This window comes from Balaenoptera borealis (assembly GCF_965194805.1).
Source record: "Balaenoptera borealis genome assembly, chromosome: 5".
Classification (NCBI taxonomy): Eukaryota; Metazoa; Chordata; class Mammalia; order Artiodactyla; family Balaenopteridae; genus Balaenoptera; species Balaenoptera borealis.
Window position 1 is genome coordinate 195,141 of NC_138862.1, and position 16,199 is coordinate 211,339.

The 16,199-nt window shown below is 45.5% G+C and overlaps 1 protein-coding gene and 1 pseudogene across 4 annotated transcripts in view; one reads left to right on the forward strand and one right to left on the reverse strand.

Annotated features, from left to right (window-relative positions):
- Positions 1–5,986: 5,986 nt before the first annotated feature.
- LOC309628999 (vomeronasal type-1 receptor 1-like) lies at positions 5,987–9,086 on the forward strand (annotated as a pseudogene). The gene is made up of 2 exons: positions 5,987–6,002; positions 6,114–9,086. The product of its transcript is annotated as a vomeronasal type-1 receptor 1-like (transcript).
- Positions 9,087–9,189: 103 nt separating this feature from the next.
- The window catches only part of PRMT2 (protein arginine methyltransferase 2), a 37,117-nt gene continuing 30,107 nt past the window's right edge, over positions 9,190–16,199 (reverse strand). The window contains exons 7-11 of one of the 3 annotated variants that reach the window (XM_082393047.1): positions 14,179–14,354; positions 12,790–12,919; positions 11,867–12,003; positions 10,319–10,490; positions 9,190–9,773 (exon numbers count right to left, since the gene is read on the reverse strand). In XM_082393047.1, the coding sequence (XP_082249173.1) occupies positions 9,741–9,773; positions 10,319–10,490; positions 11,867–12,003; positions 12,790–12,919; positions 14,179–14,354 (648 nt within the window). In that variant the 3' untranslated portion in view covers positions 9,190–9,740. The remainder of the gene's footprint in view (positions 9,774–10,318; positions 10,491–11,866; positions 12,004–12,789; positions 12,920–14,178; positions 14,355–16,199) is intronic. The other 2 variants (XM_082393046.1, XM_082393048.1) reach the window with 2 other exon arrangements.

Sequence of the window (16,199 nt, forward strand, 5' to 3'; positions counted from 1 at the left end):
GAGATTCTAGAAAAGGCTTAGCATCTCCTTCACAGCCCTGAGACCCCAGTCACACCAGCATCCTGACCAAAGCCGGTCTCCGCTGCCCTGGTGCAGGAGGGTAATCTCATACGCTGTGCTGAAAAGCAATGACCAGATGCCAGAGTTATGGGGAAGGGGCTGTGTGATTTCATCTCCCACTGGGCACTAACTAGTTTGTTATCCAAAATGGAAATGGCCTTGTGTACAGGGACTCAATCTGGCATGCCCAGGGAAGCCTAAACTGCCCTCCCTAGGCTCAACAGTTTCAAGTGTGCAATTATCTTCTGAGGTAATAGATTGTTCCTGAGTTGAACTAAGCTTGGTAATTATTTCTCAGGGTCCCAGAACAATGCCTGGAAGGTAATCATAAGTTTAATTCTCTCAGCTGACAAACAGTATGCCAACATTCAGTGTTACACTGGCCACCAGGTAGCATCCCTGAGGCTGGGGTGGTGACTATTCAGAGCTGAATTTCAAGTTTCTATCATTTCCATACAAAACAAGCGTATTGCTCTTTCTTGCTCAATGACCAAATCCTAATTTTTATTGAATTCCCAGTACATACTCAGTGATATAACTTATACAGCTTTAAACACATGAAAAATTTACATTTTAAAATTTAAACCTTTTATTTTGAAATAATTGTAGATTCACAGGAAGTTGTAAAAGTAGTACAGAGAAGTCCCATTAACCCTTCCCCCGGTTTCCCCAATGGCTGCATCTTTCATAATTATAGTAAAATATGAAAATTTTTGACATCGACGTAATGTTTACGTATAGTCATATCATTTATCACATGCGTAGATTCATGTAACCATCATCTCCATCAAGATACAAAGCTGTTGGGGATTCCCTGGAGGTCCAGTGGTTAAGACTTCGCTTTCACTGCCGTGGACCCAGGTTTGATCCCTGGTTGGGAAACTAAGACCCCACAAGTGGTGGTGTGGCAAAAAAAAAAAAAAGAAGAAGAAGAAGAAGATATAAAACTGTTCCATCCACACAAAGATTTCCCTCATGCTACCTCTTTATTCACTAGAATTTTGTTTTTTCAAGAACATTATCTAAATATGATCATATAATTTTACAGCATACAATCTTTTGGGATTTGCTCTAATCACTTAACATCATTCTCTGGATCCATTCAGGTTGTTGCATGTCTCAAGAGCTCAATCCTTCTGCTTCCTAGGGTTAAGTTGGCTCTTCTTTCTCTAGACCCTTAGGGTGTAAAGTTATTCACTGGACTGAGAGCTTTCTTTTTTTTAATATTCACATTTACCCTTATAAATTTCTCTCTGAGCACTGCTTCACTGTTTTGCACAAGTTTTGGTGTATTGTTCTCATTTTCATTCTTCTCTAAGTATTTTTTATTTTTCTACATTGCTAAAATATACATAATACAAAATTTACCACCTTACTCATTTTTAGTGTACAGTTCAGTGGCACTGAATACATTCATCATGCTGTGCTACTATCACTACCATCCATCTCCTGATGGATGGAACTCTTTTATCTTGTGACACAAACTCTATACCCATTACAGGCATACCTTGGAGATATTACAGGCCTGACTCCAGACCACCTCAGTAAATAGTCACACAAAACGTTTGGTTTTCTAGAGCATATAAAAGTAATGTTTATACTGTAGTCTAGTGTATTGTAGAAATATGTCTTTAAAAAAGTACATACCTTAATTACAAAATGCTTTATTGCTAACAAAATGCTAACCACCATCTGAACCTTCATGAGTCATAGTAGTAACGTCAAAAACCATCGACCGCAGATTACCATAACAAATATCATAACAGTAAAAAAAAGTTTGAAGTGTTGTGAGCATCACAAAATGTGACACAAGATGAGTAAATGCTGTTGGGAAAATGGCACTGATAGATTTGCTTGACACAGAGTTGTCACAAACTTTCCATTTGTAAAACAAAACAAAAAGCACAATATCTGTGTGAAGCGAAATAAAGCAAAGCACAATAAAGCCAGGTATACCTGTAAACTAGAACACCCCACTCTTCCTTCCTCTCAGCCCCTGGAAACAACCACTCTACTTTCTGTCTCCATGATTTTGAATACTTTAAGTAGCTCATATGAATGGAAACATACAGAATTTGTCTTTTTGTGACTGGTTTAATCCATCTAGTATAATGTTGAATAGAGTACTGGAAATGAACATCCTTGTTAATATTTTCATTGAACAAAATTTTTGTTGCATTAACTTTCTCTGTTGTTTCTCCTTGTTACTGACCTTAGGGAGAAAGTATTCCTCTTCTGCCATTAAGTATGATGTTACCTGTAGGTCTTTTGTAGATGCTGTTAAACTGAAGCAATTCTCTTTTCCTAACTTCCTGAGAGGTTTTACCATGAGCAGGCATTACATTTTATAAAATTGTTTTTCCGCCTCACTTGTTTGTTACGACTTTTATTCTTTGTCTCTTTGAACTGATGGTTTACAGTGAAGATAAATTATACCAATTTATTTTCAAATGCTTACTAGCCTTGCTACATTGCATAAATTCCACTTAATCTGTGTATAATTCTTTTTTATATTGTTGGACTTTTAGTTTGCTAATATTTAGTTCAGGAGTTTTGTATCTAGATTGGTAAAAGATATTGGTCTGAGTTTTCTTTTCTTGCAAAGTCTTTGTTTGGTTTGGGTAACAGAGTTATATTAGCCTCATAAAATATGGTTTTAAGCATTCCTTCTTCTCCGTAATGGAAGAGATTGTAAAATTCATGTTCATTCTTTTTATATGTTTGGAAGACTTTCTGTGAAACCAGCTGAGCCCAGAGATTTCTTTGTTGGGAGCTACTTAATTATAAATTCAATGTCTTTAATGGACTATTCAGACCATCTAGCTCATTTGTTGAGTTTTGGTATTTGTGTTTTTTGAGGAATTCAGCATGACTGTTTCTTCTAAGTTTTAAATTTATGAGTGTAAAAGTGTTTATAGTATTTCCCTATTATCTTTTTCACAGCTGGAGTTTCTTTCTCGATATCCCCCATCTTGTCCTGGTATAGATGATTTGCATGTTCTTTATTTTTGTCATCCTTGCTGAAGGTTTATCAATCTTATTGATTTATTCAAGGAATCAGATTTTAGTTTCATTGATTTTCTCTATTGTTTTCCTATTTTCATTTACTTCTGCTCTTACAGCTATTATTTCTTTCCTTCTGCTTGCTTTAGATTTATTTTTCTTTTCTTTTTCTGGTTTCTTACGGAAGAAGTTTAGATTAAAGGTTTGAGACCCTTTTTCATTTATAGAGTACTCTGTAAATTTTCCTCTCCTTCTTATTATTGAGCTTATATTGTGAAGTTATTTCTAAAATTTGGCCATTGTGTTTTTTCAGTTCCAAATTTTCAATTTGGTTCTCCTTTATATTTTCTACTTATTTTGCTGAGACTTTCCATCATTCTATCCATTTCAAGAGTCTTTGTCATTTTGCCTTATAGAATATTTATGGTGGTTTCTTTCAAGTTTTTTATTAGATAATTCCAAAATCTGGGCTAACTAAATGTTGACTTATGTATTTTTTTCCCATGTGAATTGAAGTTTTCCTGATTCTTCTGAGTAATTACATGCTAAGTGAATATGTAACGTAACCAGGACATTTTCAATATTACGTTATGACCTCTGGATCTTGCTGAAGTACAATGGAATATGAGAAAATGCTTGTTTTAGCCAGCAACGGACCAAGTTATATCCAGGCCACAGTCTGGCCAGACTTCAGTGGGTTCTGCTTTCAATGTCAGTTATGTTTTCAAAGGCTTGACTCTTTGGATTTGTCACATGTGTGTGTCACCCAGTGGCCACTCTGACACCTAGGTACAGGTCTATCCTGTAGTTATTCTCAGAGTCTGTGGTACATTCCTAAGGTCACATTCATGCATGCACAGCTTGAGGGCAAGCCGGGGGTTCAGCAACAAGCTTATAACGTTCCTTTTCTGAGATCCTCCCTTTCTGGATGTCCTCAGTACTTTCTGGGTCCCTAGAGCTCTCTTTTTTGGCACTCCAGCCAGAATGCTAGGACTTGATTTACCCTGCCCTTCTGCACCTTTCCTGTGACTGCATGTGCATCTGGGACAAGTGGTAAGAAGATATAGAAAAAAAACAATAATATGTTACTCAGACTCTTGGGACCACATCTCCTTTAATCTGAGTGGAATGGATCCCTCAGAGTTTTAGGTGCACATGATACCTCTACTGTCCATGTGTTGACCTGGTTACTGTCCAATAATAGAATTTTCTGCAACTCAATCAATTTTTCTGATCAAGAAAAGAATATTAGGAGAGGAAGAACATACGCAGGAGAGATTGGGAAGACCTTTGTGGCCACTGTGTGTTATTCTGGAATTCAAGAGAGTGGTCTGGGTTATACATCAACTATAAGTAGTGTTTGGGTCATAGAATAATAGGAGGGTGGAGGGAAGAATGCATCACAGTAAAGTAAAAGTGAGGTTGGAGCCCTACATAATTAAATGTTAGGCCAGAAATGGAACTGTATGCATACAATGCTAGCAGAAGTCTTTGGAAATTTTTTAAAATAGCTAGGAAAATGTCATGCAATTGAAGCAGTGATAACAGAGTTTTTCCTTAAAAACAGCAATCAAACATCACAAAGATATTGTGAAACAAGCATTGAACATTGATTGAACATTGAACATTGAATATTGATTAGGACAATGTATTTATCTCCCAGCTCATCAGTGAAGGTTTGAAATTAGATGAATCTGGGTTCAAGTAATAATACCAGCAACCACACGCACAGTTAATGTAGACACAGGTGTTTGTTTCTTGAAATTCAGTTGCATTACCTGCAAAATAAAGATAACAATGCAAAGTTTATATAACCAAGTGAGGAAAATGAGATCTGTGATATCGAATGTCTTACATACTAGATCCTGCATTAATATAAGATTATATTCCTAGATGGTAAAAATTATAGTGAAGAAAATGGGAAAGGGTGTTAAAGGAAGTATTATAGCTAAAGAAGTAGGCTTGGTCCTTGTATGTTAGAAAAGCTCTTTAAGTAGCTTTGCTCTGAAAAACATTCGACTGGAATAGAAACACTTGGGTGATGCTGCAGAGCCAAATGAGAGATAAGTGCCAATAAGAGAGAACTCACTATTTTATTGAATGAGAAGAATATTGTTGATGAGAAAGACTTTAGATACACAAATTCAAAACAATCTACATAAATAAGCTCCTCAAGTAACTTTATCACAATAGCAACCATCAATTCTATCCTTAATATTCCATGAATCTACTAAATCAGATACTGAAATAAATTAAAAAACACAAAAATTGTCCTAAAAAATCAATAGGTAACGGCTCTCAGGGATATTTTACCCAGACTACTTAAAAATACAAGAGTATAGTTGAAATTAACTCTAATGTTTAGGAGAAAAATTGTCAATTGCCAATTGCAAATTTGACCTTTGGGAAAGGCCTAGAATTTCCCAAGAGAAAGCCTAAATTAATAGGGATAAAATAGGAAGCTCACCTCCTACTGAGCCCTGGATTCTTTACCGTAGAGACCTTATCAATTCCTTGCTTTCAGACTCCTGAAACACGACTCATGGTTGGAATTCTGAGTAGCTGAGAAATCTCTTCCTATGAGACAGAATTATTACATTGATATTTCCTTCCTGGGGCTCAACTATTGCCAATTTTTATTCGTATAACAGAGGTGTGGTCCTCTTTAGACTGTTGTACAAAATTTCTAAGAATTAGATATTCAACTGATACCATTTTGGAAATTTTCTTCATCTCTCAAGTTGGCATTGGGAATCTGCGAAACCTGTTCGTATTAATATTATACATGTGCATTTAAAAAATTCATCCACACCAGAAGAAGCCCACAGATAGGATTCTCATGCACCTAACCCTAGCTAATATCATGACCATTATGTTCAGAGGCATTCAAGATGCAATGTCATCTTTTGGAATTTGGCCTATAATGGGTGATATTGGCTGTAAATCATTGTTGTACATTCCTAGGGTGACTCAAGGCATTTCTCTCTGCACAATTTCTATCTTGAACACTTTTCAGGCCATCAAAATTAGCCCCGGAAACTCTAAGTGAGCATGGCTCAAACCCCAAACCTCCACATGCGTTTTGCCTTCATGCCTCTTTTTCTGGGTCATCAACATGCTTATCTACATCTGGATCATCACAAACAATGAGGCGTCACCAATGCCTCAGCTGCTCAACCGGGCTATTCTCTGGCTTACTGTAAAACAAAGCGAGGGGATTACAGGGAGTCAGCAGTATTCCAGAGTTCCATGCTCATCCGGGTTTTCGTCTACATCAACCTCACGGTCTGGACCAGTGGCTGCATGGTGATGCTCCTCTACAATCACAAGACAATTCAGAATCTTCATGGCAACAACCTTACTCCCAGGCCATCTCCTGAAACCAAAGCCACCAACACCATTCTGCTCGTAAGCTGCTTTGTCTTCTATTGTTGGACCAACAGCTGCCTTACCACTTACTTGTCCTTAAAATCTGAAAGTAACATGTTGCTAGAGAGCATCACTGGATTTCTGTCCTCTTGCTACCCAGCCGTGTGTCCTCTGGTGATGCTGAAAAATGCCAGTAGAATTTCCTGCCTCAACTCCTCCCTTGCCAAGATGAGAATGCTCTCTAATAAAAGGGAATTACTAGTGATGGCATGGTCACCACCCAGCCTTCCTCTCAACAGAAGGATACAGTGCCATAAAAGTGTTTTGAAAGAAAAGACACAGTATTGAAAAGTATTTGCTTTTTTTTATTCTGCCTCTGGGCTCTATTCAAAAGGTAACAGAAAAATATAGTTAAAGTTTAATTAACCCTATGAAAACTATGTCTGCTGCAGGATTCCTCTGAATTTTATCAGATTAAGAAATCTCTCTTCTATTCCTACTTTGCTAATAATTTTTTATTATGAATGTGTTTTGAATTTTATCATTTTTACATTTTTAAAAATTACATGATTTTTACCCCTTTCCTACTCATGTGGTCAATTTACTTCCCCACTGCATTTGAGTAGTTTATATTTAAATGTTTATTCAGTCTTTTAGTCCTGGAATTCAAATAGACCTGTTGATATTTTATTTTTACATATCACTGATTTTAACTTGCTGGTATTCACCTATAATTATTTTTTCCACAATGTCGTTGTATACTTTTGGTACATTTATGTTGGTTCAATAAAACAAGTGGAGAATGTTCTCTCATTTTTTATTCTCTGATAAAATATGAGAGAGTATCCAAGGGCGCCTCCTACTCACGGCCCCAAGAGGAGTCCCGCCCCGCTCGCTCAGGTCTGGATGTCCCCCTAGGGTGACGGCCCGTCTGGACCATCTGCTTGGCTCTCCCGGATGCTGGAGGAGGACCCACACTCCCCCATGGCCAACACCAGGGAAGGGCCCAGGAGTTCAAGATCCGACACAGTGAAAGACAGGATGGGTGAGTGAGCTGGACAGCAGGTCGGTAGAAAGTCGCCAGCTTGACTATGAGTCACGTGGGGCACGGTGAGTAGTTTCCAACAAATGTGTAAAGGAACCTAATACACAGAAGAGAGAAAGTAGGGCAGAAACAACATGTACAGCAAGAATGACCCAGAATTTTCTAAGACTGACGAACAATATCAACCCACAGATTTAAGAAGCTCCATGACAATGTAATAAAACTGCTGAAATCAAAGACAAAGAACAAATATTAAAGCAGGAGGAGCAAAACAAGGCACCGAGCATTGGGTTCGACAGCACAGAGCTGTTCAACTGCGAACACGATTATCCTTCAAGGAAAGGGAAGACTGACCCCCAGCGGCTGCCACTGCCCCCACAGGCCCAGGAGGTGAGGCTGCTTCCTCCTCACAGGGCAGGGGCGGGGGTTGCCCCTTCGGTTTCAGGGCACCAGGATGACCCAACCCAGGGCCTCAGGGGTGGGGCCCTCGCAGAGAGCTGTTTGAGTGGCCCAAGCGGAAGGGTCCCTGCTGCCCAGTGGGCTTGGAGGGAAGAGCATCAAACCAAAGAGGATTATTGCCCAGACCTAAATACTGATGGAACTTGCCTTGCTAGGTTTTGGACATGCCTGGGACCCACCACCCTTTTATTCCTTCCACGTTCCCCTTTCAGAGTGGGAATGTCTGTCCTGTGCCTGTCCTGTCACTATGTTTTAGAAGCACAAACTCATGTGGTTCCATGGGTCACCTCTGGATGAATCCTACCTTGAGTCTCACATATATCTGGTTTCGATGAGATTTAGATGAGACTTTGGACTTCGGAGCTGGTGCTGGATTGAGTCAAGACTTTAGGGCTGTTGGGATGGAAATGAATGTATTTGCAGGTAAGGACATGAATTTGGGGGACCCGGGGGCAGAATGCTATGGTCTGTGTCCCTCCAAAATTCATATGCTGAGGCCTGTCCTTGTTTGAGCTGCTGTAACAGAATATCATAGGCTGGGTGTCTTATAAACAACAGAAACATCTATCTCAGAGTTCTGGAGGCTGAGAAGTCCAAGGTCAAACACCAGTGTCTGGTGAGGCCCCCTTCCTGGTTCAGGCTTCCTGCTGTGTCCTCACATGGAGGAAAGGGACCAGGGAGCTCTCTGGGGTCTCTTTTATAAGGACACTAATCCCATCCTTGGGGGTCCACCCTCACGACCTCATCACCTCCCAAAGGCCCCGTCTCCTACCACCACCATATTAGGGATTAGTTTTCAACACATGAATTTTGAGAGGTCACAAACATTCAGTCTACAGCAAATTCACAGTGTACAAGCCCATTCACACAATGTTTGAAACCAGGCTAAAGTCTTCTCTGGTCATAGAAGCCAGGTATCAGCCTTGGGGGTGGTTCTGAGTGGAAGGGGCACTTGGGGCCTCCAGCGTGTTGAAGGGTCTGGGCCTGAGCACTGGTTACACGTGTGCCCACTTTGTGAAACTTCATCCATCTGTATACCCATGACTTATGCAGTTTGGTGTATATAATTTATATTTCAATAAAAAGTTAACTAAAAATCAAAACCACACAAACCAAAAACTGCAGACATGTACCTACTGGCATGAAAGTTTCTTCATAATATTAGATGAGAAAGGTTACAGAGCAATGCACACAGTATGATCCATGCTTTTGAAAAATAATGTATGTGCACAGAAACAGGATACACACCAACATTCATTTATTAAAAAATATTTATTGAGCATGTACTATGTGCCGACACATAATTTATCTGGAAGACGTCTCTACAAGTGGACTACCCCATGCAGAGCCCCATCGCATGCATCGCACCTCAGGCTCCCACGAGGCTCTGTGTGACCCCACATCCCGCGAGCTGAGTGGGTGAGCCAAGGGCGGGAAGGACACGCACACACGACGCATGAACAGCCACCTTCACAGGAGCACAGGGTTGACGAGAGTGTCCTACGAGCTTAGAACTAGACCTGGCTGAGGGACACTGGGCCATCAACTACCCACAGGTGGACACCTGGAAACACAGCCCAGTTCTAAGGACAGGCAGGGCAGTGACAATGGCGAGCGTGGGTCCCGAGGAGCACGGGCACGTCTGGGGAGGGCCCGCGGCCCCGAGCCCTCAGGTGAGGGTGTTACCACCCCATCCTGGTGCAAGTCCGCGGCTTCCACAGGACACGCGTTCCCGTCCAGGGCCGACTCCACTGAGTCACGTCTGTCCCTCCAAGACGCTGCATCCCACACAGAGCTGCACCTGTCATCTCCAGATGGGAAAGACTTTCTCTCCAACCTGAGAAAGACAAAGGAAACAAACCAATCAGATGATAAATCATTTCAGTTTGATTAACACACAGTATTTCCTAATAATAATTTAATACTGGACAAGAGTCTGGTATTCAGGTGCAGACTTTCAACAACAAACATTTAAACTTTTTTAATGTAAAATCAGCATAAAGCAAAGCGCAAAACAGGTACTACAAAATAAAGGGAAACCATTTGATTATTTTCTTCCCTCTCCTGCATTAACCCTGAGTCTGAAGAGGAGGATTTTCCGTGGGCTCTGTGAGCCGTGAGCCCTAAGGCCCCGCCTGGCCACATGCTCACTTCAGCCCTCAAACTGCTGCCACGGGCAGACCACGACTCCACCGCACGTCCACATTGCCCACGGCAAGGCACGCAGGGTGAGCGAGGTTGCACCATGGCCCGGCCCTCGGCCCCAGCTCTGGCCACGGGGTCCGCCGGGTGGGAATAGGCATCTGCCACCGCGACCACCACAGACCCACCAGCTGCCCGGACTGGCACCACAGCCCGTGACTCCACAGCTAAATATCTTACTTTCTGCGACCCGGGGTCTTGCCTAGAAGTGACGGACCAGCTCAGAGTGACAGACATGTGCCGTCTCCACACGGGGTTTCTCTGCAACACCACTGAGCCTGTGACCACGTCTCCCGCGAGGACGGACACGGGCTCGTCCATCATGAACAGCACCTGCTTCCAGTGGGTGGTGCTGCAAGACAGGGGCGTGTTGTCACCCCTCAGGGAGCCCATCGGGACTGCCATGCCCCCACCCTGTGATCAGACGGCTTCATGGGACCCGCGTGGACCCACAACCCGGGGGGCCTCCTTGTCGCTGCACAGATTCCCTGGTGCCAAGGAGGCCGGGCCGCAGGGGCACGTGGCCAGACACAGGTCCCCAGGGGCCACCTGTCCCCAGCCCCTCGTGGGGTCAACCCAGCCTCCACGAGCTGGCACGGCAGTGCCCACCCAAAGCCACCTTCTCTGAACTGCTGACGCCCACGGTTCTAGTTTCTGCAGTTAAAACGAGATACATGCTGCTGAAATCGTGTCCAAAAAAAGTCGTAATTCCTGTGAAGGTTCAATAGAGTGTGAGCAAACAAGTGCAGCATTTGGGGGAGCAGTGACACCCCAGATTCTGTAAGTCCTGTGACTCTCACACCCAAGCACCTGAAAGGACCCAGGTCACACCCCACAGTGAGGTTCTGCTGCGTCTCCCCCTCGTGTCACATCCTCCCTGACGCTGGGCCGCCCCCTCAGCCACCGTGGGGGGGGTCTCCCTCCCTGGCCCACGCCCTGCCCCCCATCCTGTCCCCATGCCACCTGTGTGTGGATGACCCCACACAGACGCTTAGGTGGGAAACGCCAGGCACACACGGTTTGCGGGGGCCCCTGAGGCCCCTCTCTTGCGGGCCCTGGAAGGAGGCTCTGGCCAGGCAGCTCGTCCTCCAGCTCAACTTCCACAAAGGACGCTGAGGACCCCCTGGGCCCAAAGACCACGGGGGCGTCTGACTCGGGCGTCTGCATCCCTCCCTGGGCTTGTTCACTTCTGCCGACCACACGGTGCAGGGGAGCATTGAGGCCATTACTGAAAGGGGCAGTGGAAGTCCCCGAATGAAGGCGGTGCCCACCCCCCAGGGGCCGCTGTGTCCAGCACCACGACAGACAAGGTGCGCTTCCCCACGCGCAGGAGCAAGTGTGCAGCCCTGAAACCTTACTGCTCAAAAAATGTGTCTCAGGAAACATCTGCCTTCCCCAGAAGTCGAAGTAAAAGCCCCTGGAACCCTGTGGACTGTTTCTGTGTCAGATGGTGAAGAGCTGCAGCAGCATTTGGGGCCACAGAGAGAAGGTGGAGCCTGACCATCCAGGGTGTTGGGGACCCCCCGACCCCGGCCCAGAGGAAGCCCGATGCCGGGGGGGCAACCCGGACTCACTGCCACACACAGCCCGGCCCCGGCGCCAGCCCACCCACCCACGTGCCCGCGACTGGAGAGGTTTGGGGCCCACGTCCGATATTCCTAGACCTTTAACCTCGCGACTCTGCCCGGCTTTCCGTGCTGCCCACAGGAGAAGGAGGGGCACACTCACGGGTGCAGCGGGCCCGTGCTCAGCACCAGCTGTGGCTCGTCCTCCTCCAGGTTCTGGAACCGGACGCTGAACCAGGCTGTGAACCCGTGGAGGGTGCCTGCCTTCTTGATGGCAAAGTGCAGCTCACCTTTCATCATCTGTGTTCAAGCAAATGAGTAAGAAAAGGGCGCTGGGGACCGGGGGGGCAGCTCCCGCCTCCGTGGGGCTCTGTCCCAGATCCCACAGCACTGCCCCAAGCAGCCACACCGTCTATTTCAGTAGTTATACCACAAATCTGTAACTTGCTAGTTTAGCTGAACACATCAAAAACCATATTTCCTCCAAGGGAAAGTAAATGTTAAAACCTGCATCCTGAACTCAAAGGCTGCAGATAATCAGAAGAGGTTTTGAGCAATTTGGGTCTCATTTGCCTAATTTTCTATCCCCAAATTCAAGTGGAATTCTTCCTCTTCTCAATTCTTTGTACAAATATAAAGCTCCAGACTGAGTCTCTACAATCCCCAAACTAACTAAAGCCTCAAAAGTTCACTTTGCACGTGGTTTTTGCCCATCTAAGTTCCAGAAGGGGGTTCCTCCACCTCAGAGCAGCCCTTAACCCGCACACGCCACCTCGTGGCCACAGAGGGTAAATAAAAGAATTTTAAGAATTTTATCATCAATGGGAGCTAAAAAAAACTTAGAAAAAAAATTTAATTCAAACTCCACGATGAAACATATAATTTATTTGAATCTGAAGATGCTGAGAATATTACACATAAGTCTAAAAGTAACTGATGATGTTGAAGAGGTTAACTATAAAGAAAATAACCTAAAAATACAAAAAACAAAATCAGAGTAGGAAAAAAAAAAAGACTGTGGGAAAATCAATAGCAACAAGTTTAACTTGTTTATTTGAATAGGAAGGAAAGGTCACCTCTTCTCACCTCGAGGTCGGCGATCTGCACCGTTCTCATGTCCAGCTGTAATATGGTGCACGGCTCAGAGAGACAGTCTTCTGGTTTCAAAATGTGGTTATACTTGGGCTTCGAAAAAAACTCCTTAATTGCTAAAGATCTGGGGAAAAGTCACAGTAATTGCTCAATATCATTTACCCACATCTCCGGCTATCACGCCTCCCCTGCGTTAGCAGGAATTCTAACTCACCGGGCAAGAGGCAGGGCTGAGGAGGCCCGAGGAGGCCAGCCCTCCGGGGCCCCTCGGTGTCCTACTCGTGGGGTCTCAGCACACACCCAGAGAACACGGAATCCACGGGCAATTAAATGTTAACGAACGGCGTGAGAGGAGAACAGACATCTCCTCCAAGGGGCCAACCGGTGTCGCGGATAACGTGCGGCCTCAGCACCTTATCCCTCCGCCCGCCAGTTCACGGTGCGCCTTTTCCGGACACCACAGACCCTGTTCAGAGTTTCCTCCGTCTTTCCTTGTCGCTTTCATTACTGGGCGTTAATTCGGGCAGCATGAGAAACCATCCCCCCCCACCGCCTGCTCTTTTCAAACCTTCCCAGCCCTTCCCACACATTAGTCCTACATGAACCACGGAACGACTCTGTTGGAGACCCTTCCTCTCTATCCCCTTTGGGATTTGGGTTGAGAGTACATTGACTAGGGAAGATTCCATACCTTTATGTTGATACTTTTTCTTTTTTTGAGTTTTTTAACAAAAAATAAAAAGGCCCAGAGGCCCCCATCTTGCTGCCAACTCCCCAGCTGGATACCTAGCAGGTGTCCAGGCTCATTGAACAGAAGCTTCTTTCTGCCTCTGACAAAGGGGCCCTTCCCTAATTCCAGGGCTGTTGCTGGGTCTCTCCTGCCCACGTCCCACGGCACCTCAGAGGGGACGCAGCCGACACGTGTCACTATCCTTCTCAGAGGAGGCGATGTGACAACCATGAAGGCCTTGAGAGAAGACCGTTTTATGTTAAAACCTGAAGCTCTACCACAAGCCTGACGTATGTTATACACCAGGAAGTGAACTTTTGTGGAGCACTGCTTTCTTTACCAAATGCCAGCGATGCCTTCACTAACACATTTTCTGACTCTTGTTAAAAGGTTACGGCTCTTAGTGGGAACAGTCATTTGTTTTAACGGCCCACGCGTTTATAAACATGACCTTATTTTTCCCATTATATTTGGGGTCTTATAAATGGGACATTTCAATTTCCCATCACATCTGTTGTCGGTTTAAAGACCTGTAAGGCAACGTGCAAACTTCTTAGTCACGTGAGCAAACTGAGCTCAGCGCGGTGGCAGGTCTGAGACCTGCAGCCCGTCCCCCACGCTCCCACAGCCCGGGAGCGCCCGGTGACACTCACTTGAGGGCACTGAGGTCGAACTCGTAGGCGTTGTCCCAGAAGAGCACCTTGCTGCGGTAGTCCCTGTCGGCGCTGCAGGGCACCAGGTGCAGCGCGGCCGTGGTCGGCCAGATGACCCCGTCCTCCTTCAGCCACGCGTCCCGGGCATAGAGGATAGACTCGATCATGAACTCAAACTGCAGGGAGGGAGACGCACAGGAGACACCGTGTCTGTGCAGCCCCCTCGCTGCTCAGACTCGGGTCTTCATGTCTGTCACCTCCAGAGGCACAGAACGGGCTGAGCCGCCCGGCCCAGGGGAGGGCTTCTCTTGCGCCCACACGGCAGTCGTCACCGAGTCCAGTCACAGCCTGGGCTTAAGCCCCATCGAGCCGCGTGGAGTTCGGAACTGGGCGTGGCTATCGGTCAGGGAAATCAGCCTCTCGCCCACCCCACTCACTCGGCAGTCAGCTGTCCCCACGTGCCTAAAGCCCTCAAGTGTTTCGGGGTCTTAACTCTCCAACAGGATCAACCTGGTCTGGGATATCCTCAGGATTCTCACCACCCTTTAAGTTGGCTGAAGTCACTTCTTAAAAACGTGGAACATCAGGGGTGGAGTCAAGATGGCCTACTAGGAGGAGGCGGAATTTGCGTCTCCTCACAACTAGAGCACCTACCAGGCACCGATGGGGGACCATGGACACCTAAGGGGACGGGAGGAACCCTCAACGACCGGTAGAACGTGGGGGGAGTGAGGGGGGAGGAGAAGTGGAGGTGGGACAGGATTGGTGCCCCTAAGGGGTGCCTGGGGGAGGGGAAGGGATCCCACACCCGAAAGGGGAAATTGGGGGACCGTTGGGAGGGCAGAGGATCAAAAGGGAGTGTGGCCAGGTCTCCCCTGCCCACTCGGGCCCCCAGAAGCCTGTTGGGCTCCTGGGCCTGATCCTCTGCCCACCCAGGCCCCCTCCTGCCATGCGGAGCCCAAGCCCCGCCCCTACACTCGGAGACCACCTCTGAGACCCACTCCAATGCACTGGGCCTAAACCCCACCCACACACCCCCACTCAGGGCCCTACGTCCAGACTCCGGAGCTCCACACTCCAGAGGCCCTCCTTTCCACCTGCTGCCTCTCCCCTTCCGCCCTAAGCAGAGGTCCCGCCCCATGCTCAAACGTCACCCCCCCACCCGCCTAGGTCCTGCCCCACCCTAAACCCCGCCCCTGCCTGTTCCACCCTCACCTGAACTCCGCCCTCATAGCCAAGGTTTTTTTTTTCTTTTCTTTTTCTTTTTTGCTCTTTTAGATTGGGGTTCTGTTTTACCTTGTTGATTCACTGTCATTGATTCTTTTAGATTTTTGTTTTTCCTAATAAACCTTTTATTTTTCTAATTTTATTTTATTCTTTATACTTCGTTAGTGATCTCTCCTCCTGGCTTGCTGCAACCCCCTCCTTTTTTTTTTCTTTTTTCTGTTGTGGTTTTATTTTTCCTAATATATTTTTTATCTTTCTAATTTTATTTTGTTTTTCATTCTTTGATATTGTACTGCTCCTTTTTTTCTTTATTTCTTCCTTTTTTTTTTTTTTAACTGTGCCATGAAGCTTGCAGGATCTTGGTTCCCAGGCTGGAGGTCAGGCCCGAGCTCCTGTGGTGGGAGCTCCGAGTCCAAACTGCTGGACTAACAGAGAACCTCAGACCCCAGGGAATATCAATCGGAGTGAGGCCTCCAGGAGGTCCTCATCTCAGCACCAAGACCCAGCTCTATCCAACTGCCTGCCAACTCCACTGCTGGACATCTCAGGCCAAACAACCAGTAAGACAGGAATACAGCACCACCCATCAAAAAATATATATATAACGACAAAAAAATATGTTACAGACAAAGGAGCAAGGTAAAAACTTACAAGACCAAATAAATGAAGACGAAATATGCAACCTACCGGAAAAAGAATTCAGAGTAATGATAGTAAAGATGATCCAAAATCTCGGAAACAGAATGGAGAAAATACAAGAAACATTTAATAAGGATCTAGAAGAACTAAAGAGC